General features: G+C 34.2%; 1 protein-coding gene across 1 annotated transcript in view; it reads left to right on the top strand.

Annotated features, from left to right (window-relative positions):
* Positions 1–3609: 3609 nt before the first annotated feature.
* Positions 3610–16164, top strand: part of LOC143365178 (GTPase-activating Rap/Ran-GAP domain-like protein 3) — a 93323-nt gene continuing 80768 nt past the window's right edge. Inside the window, exons 1-2 of the mRNA XM_076805107.1 lie at positions 3610–3888; positions 15138–16055. Of these exons, the coding sequence (XP_076661222.1) occupies positions 15850–16055 (206 nt within the window). The 5' untranslated portion in view covers positions 3610–3888; positions 15138–15849. The remainder of the gene's footprint in view (positions 3889–15137; positions 16056–16164) is intronic.

Here is a 16164-nt window from a genome sequence, read left to right as displayed (position 1 = left end):
ACGCTTAAAATCGCTCAACTTTAAACACGCATAAATTTTGATCCAGTGAATTCCTAACATTAAAACTTCGATTTATGGCATTTTTACGCCAAGATTTACAGGATTATATTTAAAAAAGTTGAAAATGACTGGGTTGCGAAGGTGAAGTTAAGTCAAATTACGTATTTCACCTCTTTTTGAGTTCAGTTTTGAAAAACTTTCTGGGGAAGATCGTTAACTTCCTAAACAATTAAAAATAATTTATTTTCATGGAACTTGCGCGACATGGATTCCGTATGTGTTCTAAGAGAACACTTAATAAAGAAGTTTCTAAAAATAACATGTCTTTGCATAAAAATACCACAGAAGCAGATATTTTCTTAAACAAAACAGAATTTGAGACAGAATTTTTTAGAAACAATCAATATATACACAATATAGGCCCAATAAAAGGACAAATATACAGTAAACAACTTAAATATACTTTAAATATACAAATATACTTTAAATCACAATAACTTTTCCATAAATGGATCAACCGACTTCAGTTTTTCCGCCAACCTAGAAGAACTAGTCTACTAGATGACGTGTACTGCAAATTTTGGAAAAATTGCGTTTATTCGAAACCGTGAAAAAAATAGTAAAAGTTGCTTTGTACAACTTCTTTATTAGGATTTGTAACGAAAATTTAAATTGGTCAATTAGTTTATGAGATAGAAACGATTAAAAATTGTGAAAATCGCCAAATAGTAGAATAGAATACTTGCACCAAAATACTAACAAAACGGTGTATTTAATATTTCGTCCAAAATTTTTTACTACAAAATATCAACAATAGCAAAGTTGCGTGTTTACATCTACTAGTCATAAAGTTCCAGAACTGTGTTCTATGTCAGTTTTGTATGAAACATTAAACGGAATACTCCCGAGTATTATAATGAAATGTGTCTCAAAGAATATTAAAAGTGAAGTACATTGTATTGTTGAACGATAGACTGTCAACGATAATGCAATAATGCGTATAAAGACTTCGCAAAAAACATTTGAATCTTCTAAGAAATTTTGGGGGTGGATCAAAAAGAAACGATTACTTGGAAAGAAGATTTATTAGGTCTACTCAAAAAGAGCTAAAATCAGTCTGAATGGTAGCAAAATTCTTAAAAAAGGACCTTGGTGTAAGATGTAGTAGATGGACAATATGGAGAACTCTTTTTGACGTGAATTTTACAGTAATGAAAAAGAAGAAGAAACCTTAGCTGTCAACAACGAAAAAATCACAAAAACGTCTTTGCAAAACGCAGTAGTCCTTGTATTTGAGGTTTATGTATGAAGATTTATATAATGTTTTAATGTTTTATTATATGTGATAATTTTTCTAACCTCTCTCGAATACGATGTTTGAAATCATTTAACGGTTTCAAATGTTGTATAATACCCAGATAAAATTCCTCCAATAATTTTCAATAATGCTGAAGATCTTGTTGGCCAATCTAAAATTCTAATTTTTCCGAAGAAAAGTATTCTTTCACTACCTTCACAGTATGAATAGTCTGCGGATCCTTATGCAAAATAAAAATTAAATAAAATTTGATCTTAGCTCTTAATCATTTGTATACATTAGAGACAACATAATAATATTCATCTTTTTTTCTGATCTTTTACTGTTTTACATTTTACCCAGCCAATTTTTACATAAATGCATAAAAACCCGCAGTCTAAGTATGAATCACGGCGTTTTCGCACTAAAAATGTATTCATCACCAGCAACGCTTGTGGCATATATTCGTTTATCAATAATTTCTAAATATTTTTTGCTGTTCATTTTTATAGCAATCAATTTTGCGTCCATTTTTTCATAATAACCAATATTAGACACAATTATTACATCACCACGTCTCAAATTGTGACAATAATGATTGAGATTAGCAGGTTCATCTAACAAGTTGTAAACTCAACCTTTTCTCGTCCGTAGATATGACTCTTCATTATTTTTTCTTCATAAATATATGTTTTTCCGCAGATTGCAAACGATTAATTTCGTTGTTCGTTCGACCACAAATTTCTCGGCAATTTTGCTTGCACTTGCTTTAAACGCGTCCCATGTTCTTCGAATTAGTGTCTATGTTAATACTCTGTGCAATTTGTCTCGTAGTCACTTTCGAATTTAATACCGTTCTTGTTGTTGCTTGCTTTTTTGCAAATAGATAGACCGCGAATGTAGATAAATAGAATTTCCTAGATCTTTAAATCTATGATCATTTCACAACTTCCGTTTGTCACTTTTCATATTTGCGCCAATGAATACTGTTCATCTTTTAGTTTTGCTATGGTATACACTTGATGAGCACTTAGTTTCTTTTCACGGTCGAATTTTATTAATTTTCTGTCTTCTTTAACAAATATAAATCACAAAAAGTTATTACTGGATTGCGGATTTTATATATTTATGAGAAAAATGAATAATGGATATACGAAATATTGAAAGCACTAGGAGACACATGCACTGCGCTGTTATATGCAACTTATTAAATTTATTAAGAGGCAAAATACAGGGTATTCGCGGTAAATTGGATCAGCATTTCTCTCCTAAACGGTATTTCAAAAAATGGAAGAGAAAGAAATTACAGAATATTTTACTGGCAGCACGATAACATATGTAAATTTTTTATATTTACATTATTTTTCGTGGGTGACTTTCTTATGTCATATGAAAACGTGGATCAAAACGAATTGACTCATAACAACACAATGACTTCCAAGGTCATACAAGCTCATATCTTCCAAAGTCAGCACTGTTTAACTTTTCTTCTATAACTATTTCCCTTTTTGTATACCTGTTCTAGAAATAGTATAGAAAAGCGAGGATGTATAAAATGTGCAATGCTTTAAATATAAGAAGTGTGTGATACTAAACCTACTACGGTCAAATGGCCGGTTTTCTATTTCACAATTATTGAAATGTCTCCTTCATTTAAGCAGATGTTGTAATAACATACATATTAAGTAAATCCAATCTTCTCACTTTTGCAAGCCGTATCACTTTTATATGTTTTGCGCTTGGCAGGTTTAGCGTTAACGACGAATGGATCGGCGAGGCTGCGATCACCGCGAGGCGATATAGACGTTGATCACCTCACGGCAAGAGGAGTTTCTGTGATCGATCCTCGCGGAAAAAGGACACGCCTCCCCAACGCGAACGGTCGCGTTGTTTTTCGAAAAACAAGTCCTCTCGATATGCCGCGTTTCTCTCGACGGAGAGCGACGCATGCGTTTTTCGATGCACGCGGCGCTTTCGCCCTTCGCGGAATAATCTTGGCCCTGAATCGAGCAGTCTTCAACGAACGACCCGTTGCTCGTTCGCGTCGCGTTCACCGTCTCGAGCGATCCGCCGTTTCCACTCGAAATCGTCACGAGAAATCCCCTAAAACTACATACACGACGCGACGCACGGAAGAGATCAGGCGATCTCACCCCGACAGGACGAAGTTCGAAAAGCCGATCACTTTTCGAAATCGAAGTGTCAGTCGCCGAAGTAACTTTAAGAATTCGATAAGCTCGAGACCGCTTCCGATACCCCGGGTAACGATCGAAAATTAAACCGTATGACATTGCAGTGACAAGTAAAAAAGAGTAAAGGAGCCCGACGGAGGAGAGAGAGAAGGAGACACGCGGTTAATCGCTCGCGTATTTCACGCTGAAAAATTATTCACGGACACTGCCCTAGCGAATGGAGGAAACACGTCGTCGCCGGAAGAAGAACGACAAAACTGCGCTACCACTCTCTCGGTGAATTAACGAGTTTGCGCGTCGTGTAGAACGCACGTGGTCAATGGAATTCGTTCGATGGGAAGGCTCTTTGACGGCGCCGTTACCGTGCGATCTCGAAACTGTGACGGACCGTGTAACGAGGTACGCGTTAGGAATAAACGATCTTTCCGCCTAACATGCACGCCGGCGATCATCTATTTCCGCTTGCCAATTATGAAACGTGAATTAGAAAAAAGAACGCCCGGCAGAAGACGGACAGACGACACGTTCAAATCGACTTACGCGGAAGAAGCTTTCCTTCAAATTAAATTACCCGTCGAAGAACGCGATTCGTTTCCCGTCTCGCGCGAGCCAATTCTTTTCCGCTTCGAATAGTTCTTTCGATCGCAATTTACTTTTAATTTCACTCAACGCCGGAGACTACAGCTGTTCGGGGATCAATGAAGGTGCAGTCTTTCGGAGATTTGTTCTCGCCAGAGAAACCAAATAAACTTTACCTTCTTCTTCTATACAAATTCTATTCGAACTTGCACCGGCAATCAGTTTTCGACCAGACGCCAGAGTGGTATGAACTTACGACGAATAATACCAAATTTGTTTTAACATGATACGATATTATGTATCATGTGGCAACATTAAATTGACGTAGAGTAAATCTACCCAAAAAAAAAATCGGGACAATCCTTTATTATCGAGTAAAAAACAGCGAACAAAGAAAATAAATTATTACAATAAATTGAAAAATAAAAAATTGAATTATTAGGTAAATTATTAATTTTTGTTAATTGGGCAGAAAGTAGTGTTTCGTTTTTTTCAAATCCAAATACATTTGTAATGTTTCAATGTGACTATTTCATCGTTAACGTAAATGTACATGTACAATAAACGTGAATTTTGTAGTTCCTTTGGGAAATTGTTCAGGACGAAGACGATCTAATCACTAGAAAGAGAAAATAATACGGCAAGAGATTAAACAGCATCTACGAAATATAAAAAAATTATAAAAATAAACATTTTTCTACCAAAATTCAATGAATAATACTACAACAATATTAAACAATTAGCACTAGTAGGCGGGATTTATGCGTTCGTGACAAAACTGTACAGACAAAATACAAACTAAAAAGACATTCGAAGAATTTAGGGACTGAATTATATCATTTTCGACTTGTTAAAAATATTGAAACGAAGAAATACAGTTTTATTTTACATCTGTTTCATACAGAGCCACGTAGCTGTACCACCTGAATTTACTCATAACTCACTCGTTACATAACGAAAAGTTTCAAACAAAAGTTCCTTTATATCAAATAAAATGCGTTATGTGATCATTCGTTTTTTGATGTTTTGATATTTTGTCGAGATATAAAGGTGACATTGAGTTTTTGTATTATAATGTGTGGTATTTAAATTTGGAATGCGAAAGCCGAGTCAAAAAGTATTACGGTATATACGGTGAAAAAGTGACGGTTACTGAGATATTCTTCAGTGAATGTTGATGGAACCGTCTGTGCATGTTTGGTTCAATTTATTGATGACTTGTTTATTTTTAATCATTTCTTTTATGAAACTTTCACCAACATATTCGTGGCACTTTTCTGATGAAAATGATACCCAACATGATACGGTTTGGATCGAATTTACTTGCTTAATTCACGATTTAGTAAAACCTCGATTATCCGAACTAGTCGGTACTGAGCAGTTCCGCGTGGTACTTGAGTGTCGTATAATGAAGGCTCTACTGAATCGTTTATTTTAATCGAGTAAACATGGCTCAAATTGTGTCGTGTTTGGTCTTATTCTAATCAGGAAGATGCTACAAATATATCAGTAAAAGTTTCATACAGAAATAATTAAAAGCAAAATTTTTTTAGATTTTAGAAAAATGGAAACTCGATATTTACTAGACTCCGTTTGAAATCTTCGTCGCGAGTCTGGCTCGATACTACAAGGGGTTAAACTGAAACTTTTGCTTTCAAAAACTTGTTTTTATTTGTTCTCATCGACACTTGTAATGTAAGAACGGTTTTTAAACAAGTTTCATGACTCGTGTTTTAAATAAAACCTATTAGAAACGTAATGTAACTTTTTCAGTCTCTCAGGTGTACAAATTATTAGAGTCGATAATTTCACAACCTTCTTAACGCTTTACCTACCGACGATCACTTAATATTTTTCAAAAATGGAACATTTACAATGAAGGATTTCTTAACACTAGGTTTACGAGACCCGATAAAATGGACAGGTTCTATTTTTAATTTACGATTATTAAAATTGTAAAGATGCACCCATGAGGAATTATGCAACTTTATTTCTTTGGGAATACATAATTTAAAAAATGGCTAAAAATTTGGATAGAAGCATTCTTGTTATTTTTATAGAGTAATGTAAAATAGTGACTTCAAATGCTCCGTAAGCCCAGTGTTAATCGATTTCTCAACGACGATAACAACTTCCTTGGAAAATCAATTACTCATTTCGAGTTACATGGTCTAATCAATTCTTTTCGTCATGGCACCGTTGCTCACTCAGAAGAAAGTTGATTTGTTTCGTTTCGATATAACATTGCAACCATTAAAAAGTCAGTTAAACAAGCACGCGTAGATAAAGAATTCATTGTCTACAGTAGCGAGAGATAATTAAAAATGCCATGCCTATCGAGAAATTCGTAATTTGAATCAATTGACATTCCACAAATGTAGTTCCGCATTAATTTAATTTTAACCAATATCTAAATTTTGATAAGAATATTATGTCAAATTATTCCCATGTATCGAAAGTATTCTATACAGGCTGGCCTAGTAACGGGTGACCACCTTGAATATTCCCGTTATTTGTAATAATATGAAAAAATGATATATACAACACTTTTATGGTATAGTGGGATAAATATTGTGATACAAACATTTTTTATACGGGTGAAGACGTTTCGAACATTTCAAGGTCAGTTTGATCTCTTCAATAGAGTATTAAATTCTATGTAAAAATGTATTGACCTTCATATGTTCTAAACCTAGTAGTTAACAAAGTATTATCCAAATAATTTTCTATGCTTACCTAAATGGTATTTGGCATTTAGTATTTACTAAATACTGCCTGGAAGCTGGTAAGTAGAGCTAATGTCCCTCAACTTAAATACGATGAGTTCATATGGAAAATTATTTCGTTTATATTTCATTAACTATTAGGTTTTTAGAACATATGAACTAAGAAGGTCTATTTCATATAGGTCATTCTATTTAAAGAAATCAAGGTGACCTTGAAATCTCTGGAACACTTTAACCCGTATAACAAATATTTCCCTCTCTATACCATACAAGTTTTGTATGTATCATTTTTTTCATATTATTACAAATAGCGGAAATATTCAAGGTGGTCAAAGTAGTTGGCCCACCCTGGTATTGGTATGCATATGTATGGATTCAATCAAACATTTCGGACCGCGATTGCAAGAATTCTTGAAAATTTCAACATCAAGTATGAAATTCAATTTACTGGAAGCAATCTTTCCCGTAACGAAAATTTTAACAAAACGTGGCATGCTTGCAGACAAAAATAGATCATTTTCCACTTTTCTTCTCAAAGTTGAAATTTTTCGTGTAAGTTTTCGCTGTGCTCACGCGTACACTCGTAAAACTAGTGCAGATATATGTGAGTATGCATATTTTGCGGAAAATATTATCGGTGGTCAAGCGTAGAAATTTATCGTTTATGATATTACACCATCTTGACAACGTCGAAGATATTTCTTCATGCTTCCAAGAAAATTTGCTTCTCCCAGAACAATAATTTGGCCCTTCAAAATGGAATACGAATAATGCAACGAGCTCTGACTCTAGTATCTTCGTAATAAAAGAGGTATAGAAGTCTCAACATTTTATACACAATACCGAACACTTATTGAACACACAGTTCATTTATATTTATTCAAAATATATACTTCTTTATACATTTTAAATATTATAATGATAAATTTGAATAATATATTTTGAATGTTCAAATAATAGATAATTATATTTAAAATAAATTTTATCAGATATTTTTTATGCGGTGGCGAATTTCTTTTGCGTTTCTTGTTAGAATGATTTTTTTCCTCTCACAGAATTTTACAAATCTACTAGTTTATAGATATAATCCTTATAATCCTTTAATCCTTGTATTTTAAACTTTTTATTCTAGAATGGGATTTTACAAAACTTTGTTTTCTGTACATTGGAAATATTGCAATGTATTAACTAATAATAGAAATACACCCACAAAATAAAAAAAGAGGGCTATGAGTGATATACATACGCTGACATTAAAAGATTTTACACATTTGTTTACTGGACTTAACTAAGAATTTTGCCGTGTTTGGATGTTGCTATTTTTATTGCTCAAGTCTGAAACCTCCATTTTTATCTGCGGTGTTGTTTTATTTCTACGTCATAACTTATGTAATAAACTGTCAGAGATATCGAAAGAACGTTTATGTTTTTATGTCGCTCCTAAAGGTTTCCACATCCACCAAAAATTTTCGCGTATTCTTTTGTGAGAAGTTTTATTTTGTTCTTGTTCTTTTTTCATTCTAAAATAATTCAATAGACAAATACACAATCCAATCACATATTCATTAAAAGTCCGATTTTCTGATATCAATTTATAGGAACCATAGCACTAGCTTTATTTTTGTGTACTTAAGTTTATTTATGTTATCTGGGATTATTATTCTAAATCTTTAGCACTGGTATTTTTTAGAATTAAGTTTCAAAGTTCATTATTTCAGTTTTCATGATCACGGACTTACACCGATCGGTTTCTGAGCCGCCTACTATAATGTCGTTTATGAAAATCAAGGTAACACCAGTTCATTATCGAGAAAATTTTGTTCATTTTCCTTTTACTGCAATTTATAGGGGATTGAAAGGGGCCGATTTTAATCTTTAAATAAAAATTACTTGAATACCATATACCATATAAAAAAATAGTTTAGATAAGAAGTGAATGATTTTGAGGGGGCCACAATCTGGTAAAAATAGTTTCTATAGTGGTATACGTTTTCTTTACATAGTATGAATAGTATTCATTGAATACTTACTGTGAAACAACAGGGGCATGAAGATTTTTCAGCAGTCTGATCAAAATATCTCTAAAATGATTTTTGTTTCCGTATTTCTGTATCAATTTTTCTAGAGAAAAATTCATAATTCTTAGAAGAAATAAAAGAATTGGTAACGCACTGTTACGCAAGAAGTGTCGCTATTTAATACCAATTTCTTAGCTCAAGGTCAACTGAAGGTCATGGCACAGTAAGTCATTGAATTCGTCTTAAAATCGCCTAGAAAACTATATAGTCAGATATACATAGTGCCATCTAAAATACTTAAGGTTACCTTGACTTTTCATTGAAATTTGAAATGGAACTTACTATGGTCACATCTTTACACACGCATAACTTGTGAACTAGTGATCTCCTAGAATTGAAACTTGGATTTTCAGCATTTTCTCGCCAAAATCTACAAGATTACATTAAAAAAGTTAAGAATTTGTGGTTTCTTGAAGTAAAGTTTAACCTCTTATTTTATCGAACACTGATTTTTCAAATAAATTTGGATGGCACAGTTAAATGATTCACCCTATATATTCATAAGCGGATGAATTAATTAAATGTCTTTATGTTAATTATACACTAGATTATGTCCTTAAATAATATATGTAAAATCCTTCCTCCAGGAAATTGATCCGCCCTGTGACTCTGTGTAATCGTCTGAAAATGCTGGTTGCTGGCACGCTAGTGATTACGGATTACTGTACCTTTGCATTTATAACCCCTGCTCTTATCAGTTGTATTGGGTTTCTCCGCATCACCTGGTACTCGTTTAGGTGGGCCACACGGGTTATAATACAGTGGGATACCGAGAAATAAATCTGATACGCTTTAGGGTTGGAAGCCCTGACTGGCGAAATCAACGACCAAATAGTAATACCATTTGTCACAATTGACGAATAAATGAGTGGAAACTGGAAAGGGTTGATAGATTTTTTTAAAAACAGCTGTGTAGGTGTCACTAAATAATATTTTAATGTTCATTTTGTACACTTCCATTATACATCCTAATCTTCAGCAAAAACAAACGTAAATTTCTTAAACTTCAACAAAAAATGTATTTAACCCTTAAGTGGATCTTCAAAATGTACTTTAAAAATGCAATGTATCCATTAAATTATCCATTAAACTTTTTAATATCATATTTACATTTAATATTTATTAGAAATGTAGTGAGATAGTAAAATTTTATCTATATCCACACATAGTTATATTATTAATAGTAGCCCAATAAATAATTATTAGTATAAATTTGAGTGGGGCCGCATCGACCCCAAAGTTCACTTAAGGGTAAAAAATGTTATTTCGTAAGTGGTGTGAAATGTCTCAAGTCTCCCATCTGTGGGAAGGTTGATACATAACAGTGAAAAAGCTTATTTCGTATAAACATCTTTGTTGGAATGTTTATACCAGCACACCGTGTATGACACAATTTGGAACGTATTTGACATTGAATCGAACATTCACTTGGTTTCAAACGTAAATACAAGAAGGTACAATCTTACAATAAATGCAAGCCGCATCTTCATTTTCGTCTACGCTCTCGATATTTGTGTCGTTTTCAAAAACGTTCGATTTAAACGGCATCTATTATAATATACAAATTTCGGTCGTAATTTGTTTGCTGGAAGACATCTATTACAGATTACGCAAGGTTAAATTAAGGTCAAGGTTAAATTTGAGGAGATTCGATATTAGGTGTATGTACAAATTAATTCGTAGCTGTTCTTCGTAAATTTGATAATCATAAATATTACGTTTAAGCTCCGATGACCTTGACCTTGACATATGTTGTCAATGTCGTCCTCCTGAGTGACATTCTAAAGGTTTTATTTTTATTAAAATGTTACGAACAAAAATGTATCGATGCTACTGCATTGCAATTTATCGGTACATACAGTCAGTCCCATAATTGATGGCACACACTAATCAGAGTAACTTTTTTATAAATGGGCCAAGCGACTTCGGCTTTTCTGCGAAGCTAGATGGATTAGTTCACTAGATGATATGTTATGGACATTTTGAAAAAATTACATTTAGTCTGAAATTAGTTTTTAATAAAAAATGTGCGACGGCTAAAATCTCTTGGGGGTACTCAGAAGGGTGACCTTAACACCAAGTTACTTTAACACCATCTTACTTAATGAATCTTCAATATGGTGATTGAGAGATTTGAATTTAAAATAAAATTATTACTAGAGTCACGAATTTATTTGTACACCTTATAGATTCAAAAACCTCCTGTAAGTCTCATATTTCGCCAAATGTAGAATTTTTAAAAAATCATTGTACGGTTAACCTTGAACTGAAAGTAACGAGAGTTAGCACACTGCAGGTGTAATATTAAGTGTACTTTCACATACAATTATTGATACTTTATAAAAATCAATACACAGTGACACAAACCTTATATAAGTGAAGTAAAAACTTACGTTTCTCAGTTCGAAAATGCACCTTCTTTAATGCATCAATTTCAGATTAATAAATTTGCTTGAAATAATCCTAGCCTAACGCAATCTACAAAGAGTCCCCTGAAGTATTCACTTCTCTTTTATTCTTTATGTGGGAAATATAAAAATGTGCCTTAATGGAATGCCTTATTAACATTCTGTAAAAATTTTCTAAGATACTTTTAAGTATATAATTTAAGACTAAACAATCCAAATGTTTTGAAAATGTTAAAGAAACTTGATATTTGCAATTATCGTGAAACACGGTAGCGAAAATTACTATACAGAAATTTTGTCGGGGTCATGAGAGACCCCAAGCTACCAAGCCGGTCCGATTCATGAATTTCAGATCGTTTGTTTTGCATTTACTCAAATTATAACAGTACTTTCGTAGAAAATTATGGAATGCAATTGTAGTTCTGTTAAAGAGCAAATGTACTCGTACAACTTTTATGAAAGACCGAAACGATTCACTTTGACGCACGGTTTTCCTCGAAACTAACAGCTAAAGAAATTACATTTTAATTAATCCTAGTTCCTTTGAAGCACGGAGCAAATGCGCATGATTTTGTAATATTAGCAGACACTTGTAAATATTTGCCTATCTAACACGGGTATTATACTTACCAAAAATTGAAACAAATTTCATTACCCATTTATGTAATGTAAGTAAAAGCAATTTGAATACAAAAATAGAATTATTATAAATAATATTATTAACTCCCTAACACGTTCGCTATCGTCACTTACAGATTAAGTTATTTACTATAATACAAGTCTCAACTTTCATACTTTTTGTACATAGTATTACATATTTTTTTACATATTATACAGAGTGTCCCAAAAATGTTGTATTTCCTTGGACCGGATGATTCCAGAGGCTATTTGAAATAACTTTCTCCTTTGCAAAAATGTTCTCTGCGGCTTTCTTAAGGAGTTATTAACGAAAATTATTAATTAATTAATTTATTTATTTAAATACTCAGTATTAATTCGATTAATTTACTTAATGTAAATATTAAATATCTATTTAATTTTCATGTCGCTGATACATAATCATTATTAGACTGCGAATTTTATGTATTGATAAGAAAAATGAATAGAAGAAATTAGAAAAAATGGCAAGATTAAAAGAGTTACAGGATATCGATATATAATTTTCAATTTGTCTAAGTCATCGAAGAAAGAAAGATATTCCTAAATGGCTCCTTTGCCTTGCAATTAATGCAGATAATTTATATCTTGCATGAAAGTTTGCAATCGAGTCATTATTGGTGGCGGAAATTCTACTTCGGTCGTTTACAACAGTTATCAATGACGGAAATTTATTTCAGCGCTTATAGCAATTGTCGGTGAAGGAAACCGTATTTCAGACGCTCATAACAGTTATCGATGAAGGAAATGCATTCCGGTTGCTCGTAACATTTATCGATAAGAGAAACTACGTACATACATATATGTATTTCAGCTGCACCTAGTAGTATAATGTGTAAAGTATTCTTTCGCATTTGATCAAGATTTTCCATACTCACTTTATCCCTTAAGTGAAGTATTGAGGCTGATGCTGCCCCACTCAAAGTGCTAATAATTATTGAATGTGCAACTATTAATAATTTAACTATTTGTAGATTTGGATAAAATTTTACTATCTAGCTACATTTCTATCTACCATTTCGATGGAGATGAATACAATTTAATTGAATCACTGTATTTTGGAAGTACATTTTGAAGGACCACTTAGGGATTAAAGCAGTGTTCCTGGTGCTCTAAAAAGTAATTAAATTAAATAAAAACAACGCGGCAGCGTTAATTGTAATTAAGATGTCAACAAATATCATTCTTTATTGAATGAAACGTTCATTGGAACAGTTGCAATTTATTTTTCATCATTCGCAATGATAAAACATATGTATATTTCAATACCGAAAATTTGGTTACAATTTTTTGAATGCAAGTAAAATAACATTCTCATCGTCGATAACTATTAGGCACATACGATCGAAATACAATTTCTTTCATCGACATCTGTTACCAACAATCGAAATAAATTTCCGTCGTCAATAACTGTTATGAGCAACTGAAATAGAGTTTCCTCACCAATAACAATTACGCGCGGCACAAATAAGTTTCCCTCGTCGATAACGTTCATCGACAATGAGAACGATTTTTCGTTGACATGATTATTATTTGTAACGAACAGCATTTCAATCGAACTACAGACATTAATTTCTTTTCTTAATAATTTTAATCAGTTAGAAATAATAGAACAACGTTTTTAAATTCTTTAAATCTTTTTACTGTTTTGCATTCGATCTGCTCGTTGTCGCCATGTATGTATAAAATTCGCAGTCTTCTTATAACAATTATGGTGTCCGATTTATACAGGGTGTCCCAAAAATTTTGTATTTCCTTGGAAGGTTTGATTCCAGAGGCCATTTGAAGTAACTTTTTCCTTTGCGAAAATGTTCTCCGCGGCTTTGTTAAGGAGTTATTAGCGAAAAACACAGACCAATCAGAGCGCGGATATAGCAGGCGGATTCTGATTCGGCCAATGCCAACGCCACGCTTAGCGGGGGCTGTTGTCGAAACAGGATGCCTCCGCTATAGCCGCGCTCCGATTGATCCGTGTTTTTCGTTAATAACTAACTTTAATAATAACTTTCCTTAATAAAGCCGCTGAAAACATTTTCGCAAAGGAAAGAATTAGTTCAACAAAACGCGGCTGCAATTCACTCTGAATAATTAGTTTAATAATATTTTATTTTGGAAAATGTGACAGTTTTGGATTGGCTTACCTGGTCACTCAACCGCAAAACATATTGTTGAAAATGTTTGAGGATGATATTAGTATAAAAGTAAAATTAAAGAAAATTACACAAACATTACACGGTGGCTTTTTGAAATATAACCGAACGTATATGTAAAATATTTAATTGCTTGGTCTACACTGTTGATTTACATTGATTTTTTCTATACAATTTTATTAACACTACGTTTACAGGGCACTAAAAGCGACTATTCTATATTACTTTATAAAAATAATAAGAATGTGTCTACTCAAATTTTTAGCCATTTTTTGAAATTATATACACCCAAAGGAATAAAGTTGAACAATTTCTCATGGATACATCTTTACAATCTTAATAATCATAAATTAAAAATATTAGAACCTGTCATTTTGACGGATCCCATAAACCTATGTTAAATGCACTTTATTCTTTTGTGAAATATAAACGAAGATAATATTGCAAAGTATTAGTGGGACGAATATAATACTATAATTTGATAAATCCTAATATACCGTATGCACGAAATTAATTTGTCTTTTCTTACTTAACAAGTTAAACGGTGATTTCGTTTCATCTCTGTCTCCATTTCACGTTTTACATACGTTTAAATACAAAAATACGCCTGTGCATAAGCAAAATACTTACTTATCTCATCTCTATTTAACCTGTTCCAACCAAATCTGTTCACACAATATAAACATATTGCTTAATTGCATAACGTAGGGTGATTCTACATAAAAAAATAAGTCGAAAATATAGAATAAAATTTGTTCAAACAAGGCTTTGTTTTCGAGAAAATCGGAATCGCGTGACGTGTCTGATTTCCGAGTTGACGAGTCGATTTTCTCGAAAACGAAGTCTCAAAAACTTTTCATTCCACATGTTCGACTTATGTTTTTAATGTGGATTCGTGTAACGCGCAACGTTTTCAGCGAACGTGTTAATAAATAGATTCGACGTTTTGATGTTCTCCAAAGGAGAATACCCTTCGTGCGTGTTTGTTCCCCGTGGAAAAAGCGTCTCGTCGTTAGTCTTTTTATAGTTCGAGTCTAATCATTTTCACAGCTTCGTAAGTAACGGAAGAATGCACAAAAGGACGTTCCGTCTCGCTTAATTGAACGGAGCAGGCCGGCTCACGTTGGAAGCGGTCGGGCTCGGATCGCGGTTGGATCGATCCCCGAATCATCGAAGCACGTAGTTGAAAAGGGGGTATCGGCCGGGGAGAAAGTCCGATGATCAGAGGATCGGTGGGACAGAGGATGGTGGGGTTGCCAGTGTACGACGCTTGCGATCAGTGTGGTGGCGAACAACGCTGGATGGTGGGGTTGAAGGGTGGCGCAGTCATTTATGGTTGCCGGTTCATCCGACGGGTTCAGTTGTCTGTCCGCCGAACAACGACAAAAACCTCGAGAACCGAACAGGCGGCCGGGTACCGACAGTCATCGATCGCCGCTGCGGTTTGAACAGAGAAATGGCGGAGGAGTTTCGTAGATCCTCGACGGATACAGTTCGATCAGTGAATAACAACGTCTCCTCATCCGTCGATCGCGCGATCTCCGATAGCCGGCTGATCTTTTGAGAAACTCGAATCGATTTTGGTCCTCTTCGTACAGCTCTCCGCACTGCGCAGCATGTTTTCACGGGAACGATCGAGCGCGCGAGTGGTACCGAATTGTTCCCAGGCTTGAAACACCCTAGCTACTCGAGAGACTGCTTGAACCGTTTGAAACGATGTAAGAGCCGCTCGAGAAGAAAGAACAGTTTTTTACGTTTGAAGATGACTTCGCTGAGAAGATCCGCGAACCAGTCGACCAGAGAAGGCACTTCCGGCAGGAGGCACGCGCTCGCCGGAATCAGCTCCAAGAGCATGAGGAGCGTTCTCCACACACCGACTGCGCCCGGCTCACCTCTTCGGCACCGGTCCAAGTACGAGCTGAGAAGCATCAGCTTGGAGGGCACCAAAGTCCTGCCATGGACCGCACGGTGAGTCCAATCACACACGATCCAAACACCATTCGTCTTCCTTTCGCCGAATCCAAACGTGTCCTATGTACGCGCTCGCCATTTCCCTGATTGTCTCGCCGCAACAGGT

This window comes from Halictus rubicundus, chromosome 2 (assembly GCF_050948215.1).
Source record: "Halictus rubicundus isolate RS-2024b chromosome 2, iyHalRubi1_principal, whole genome shotgun sequence".
NCBI lineage: Eukaryota > Metazoa > Arthropoda > Insecta > Hymenoptera > Halictidae > Halictus > Halictus rubicundus.
This window is presented reverse-complemented; position numbering and strand designations above follow the sequence as displayed.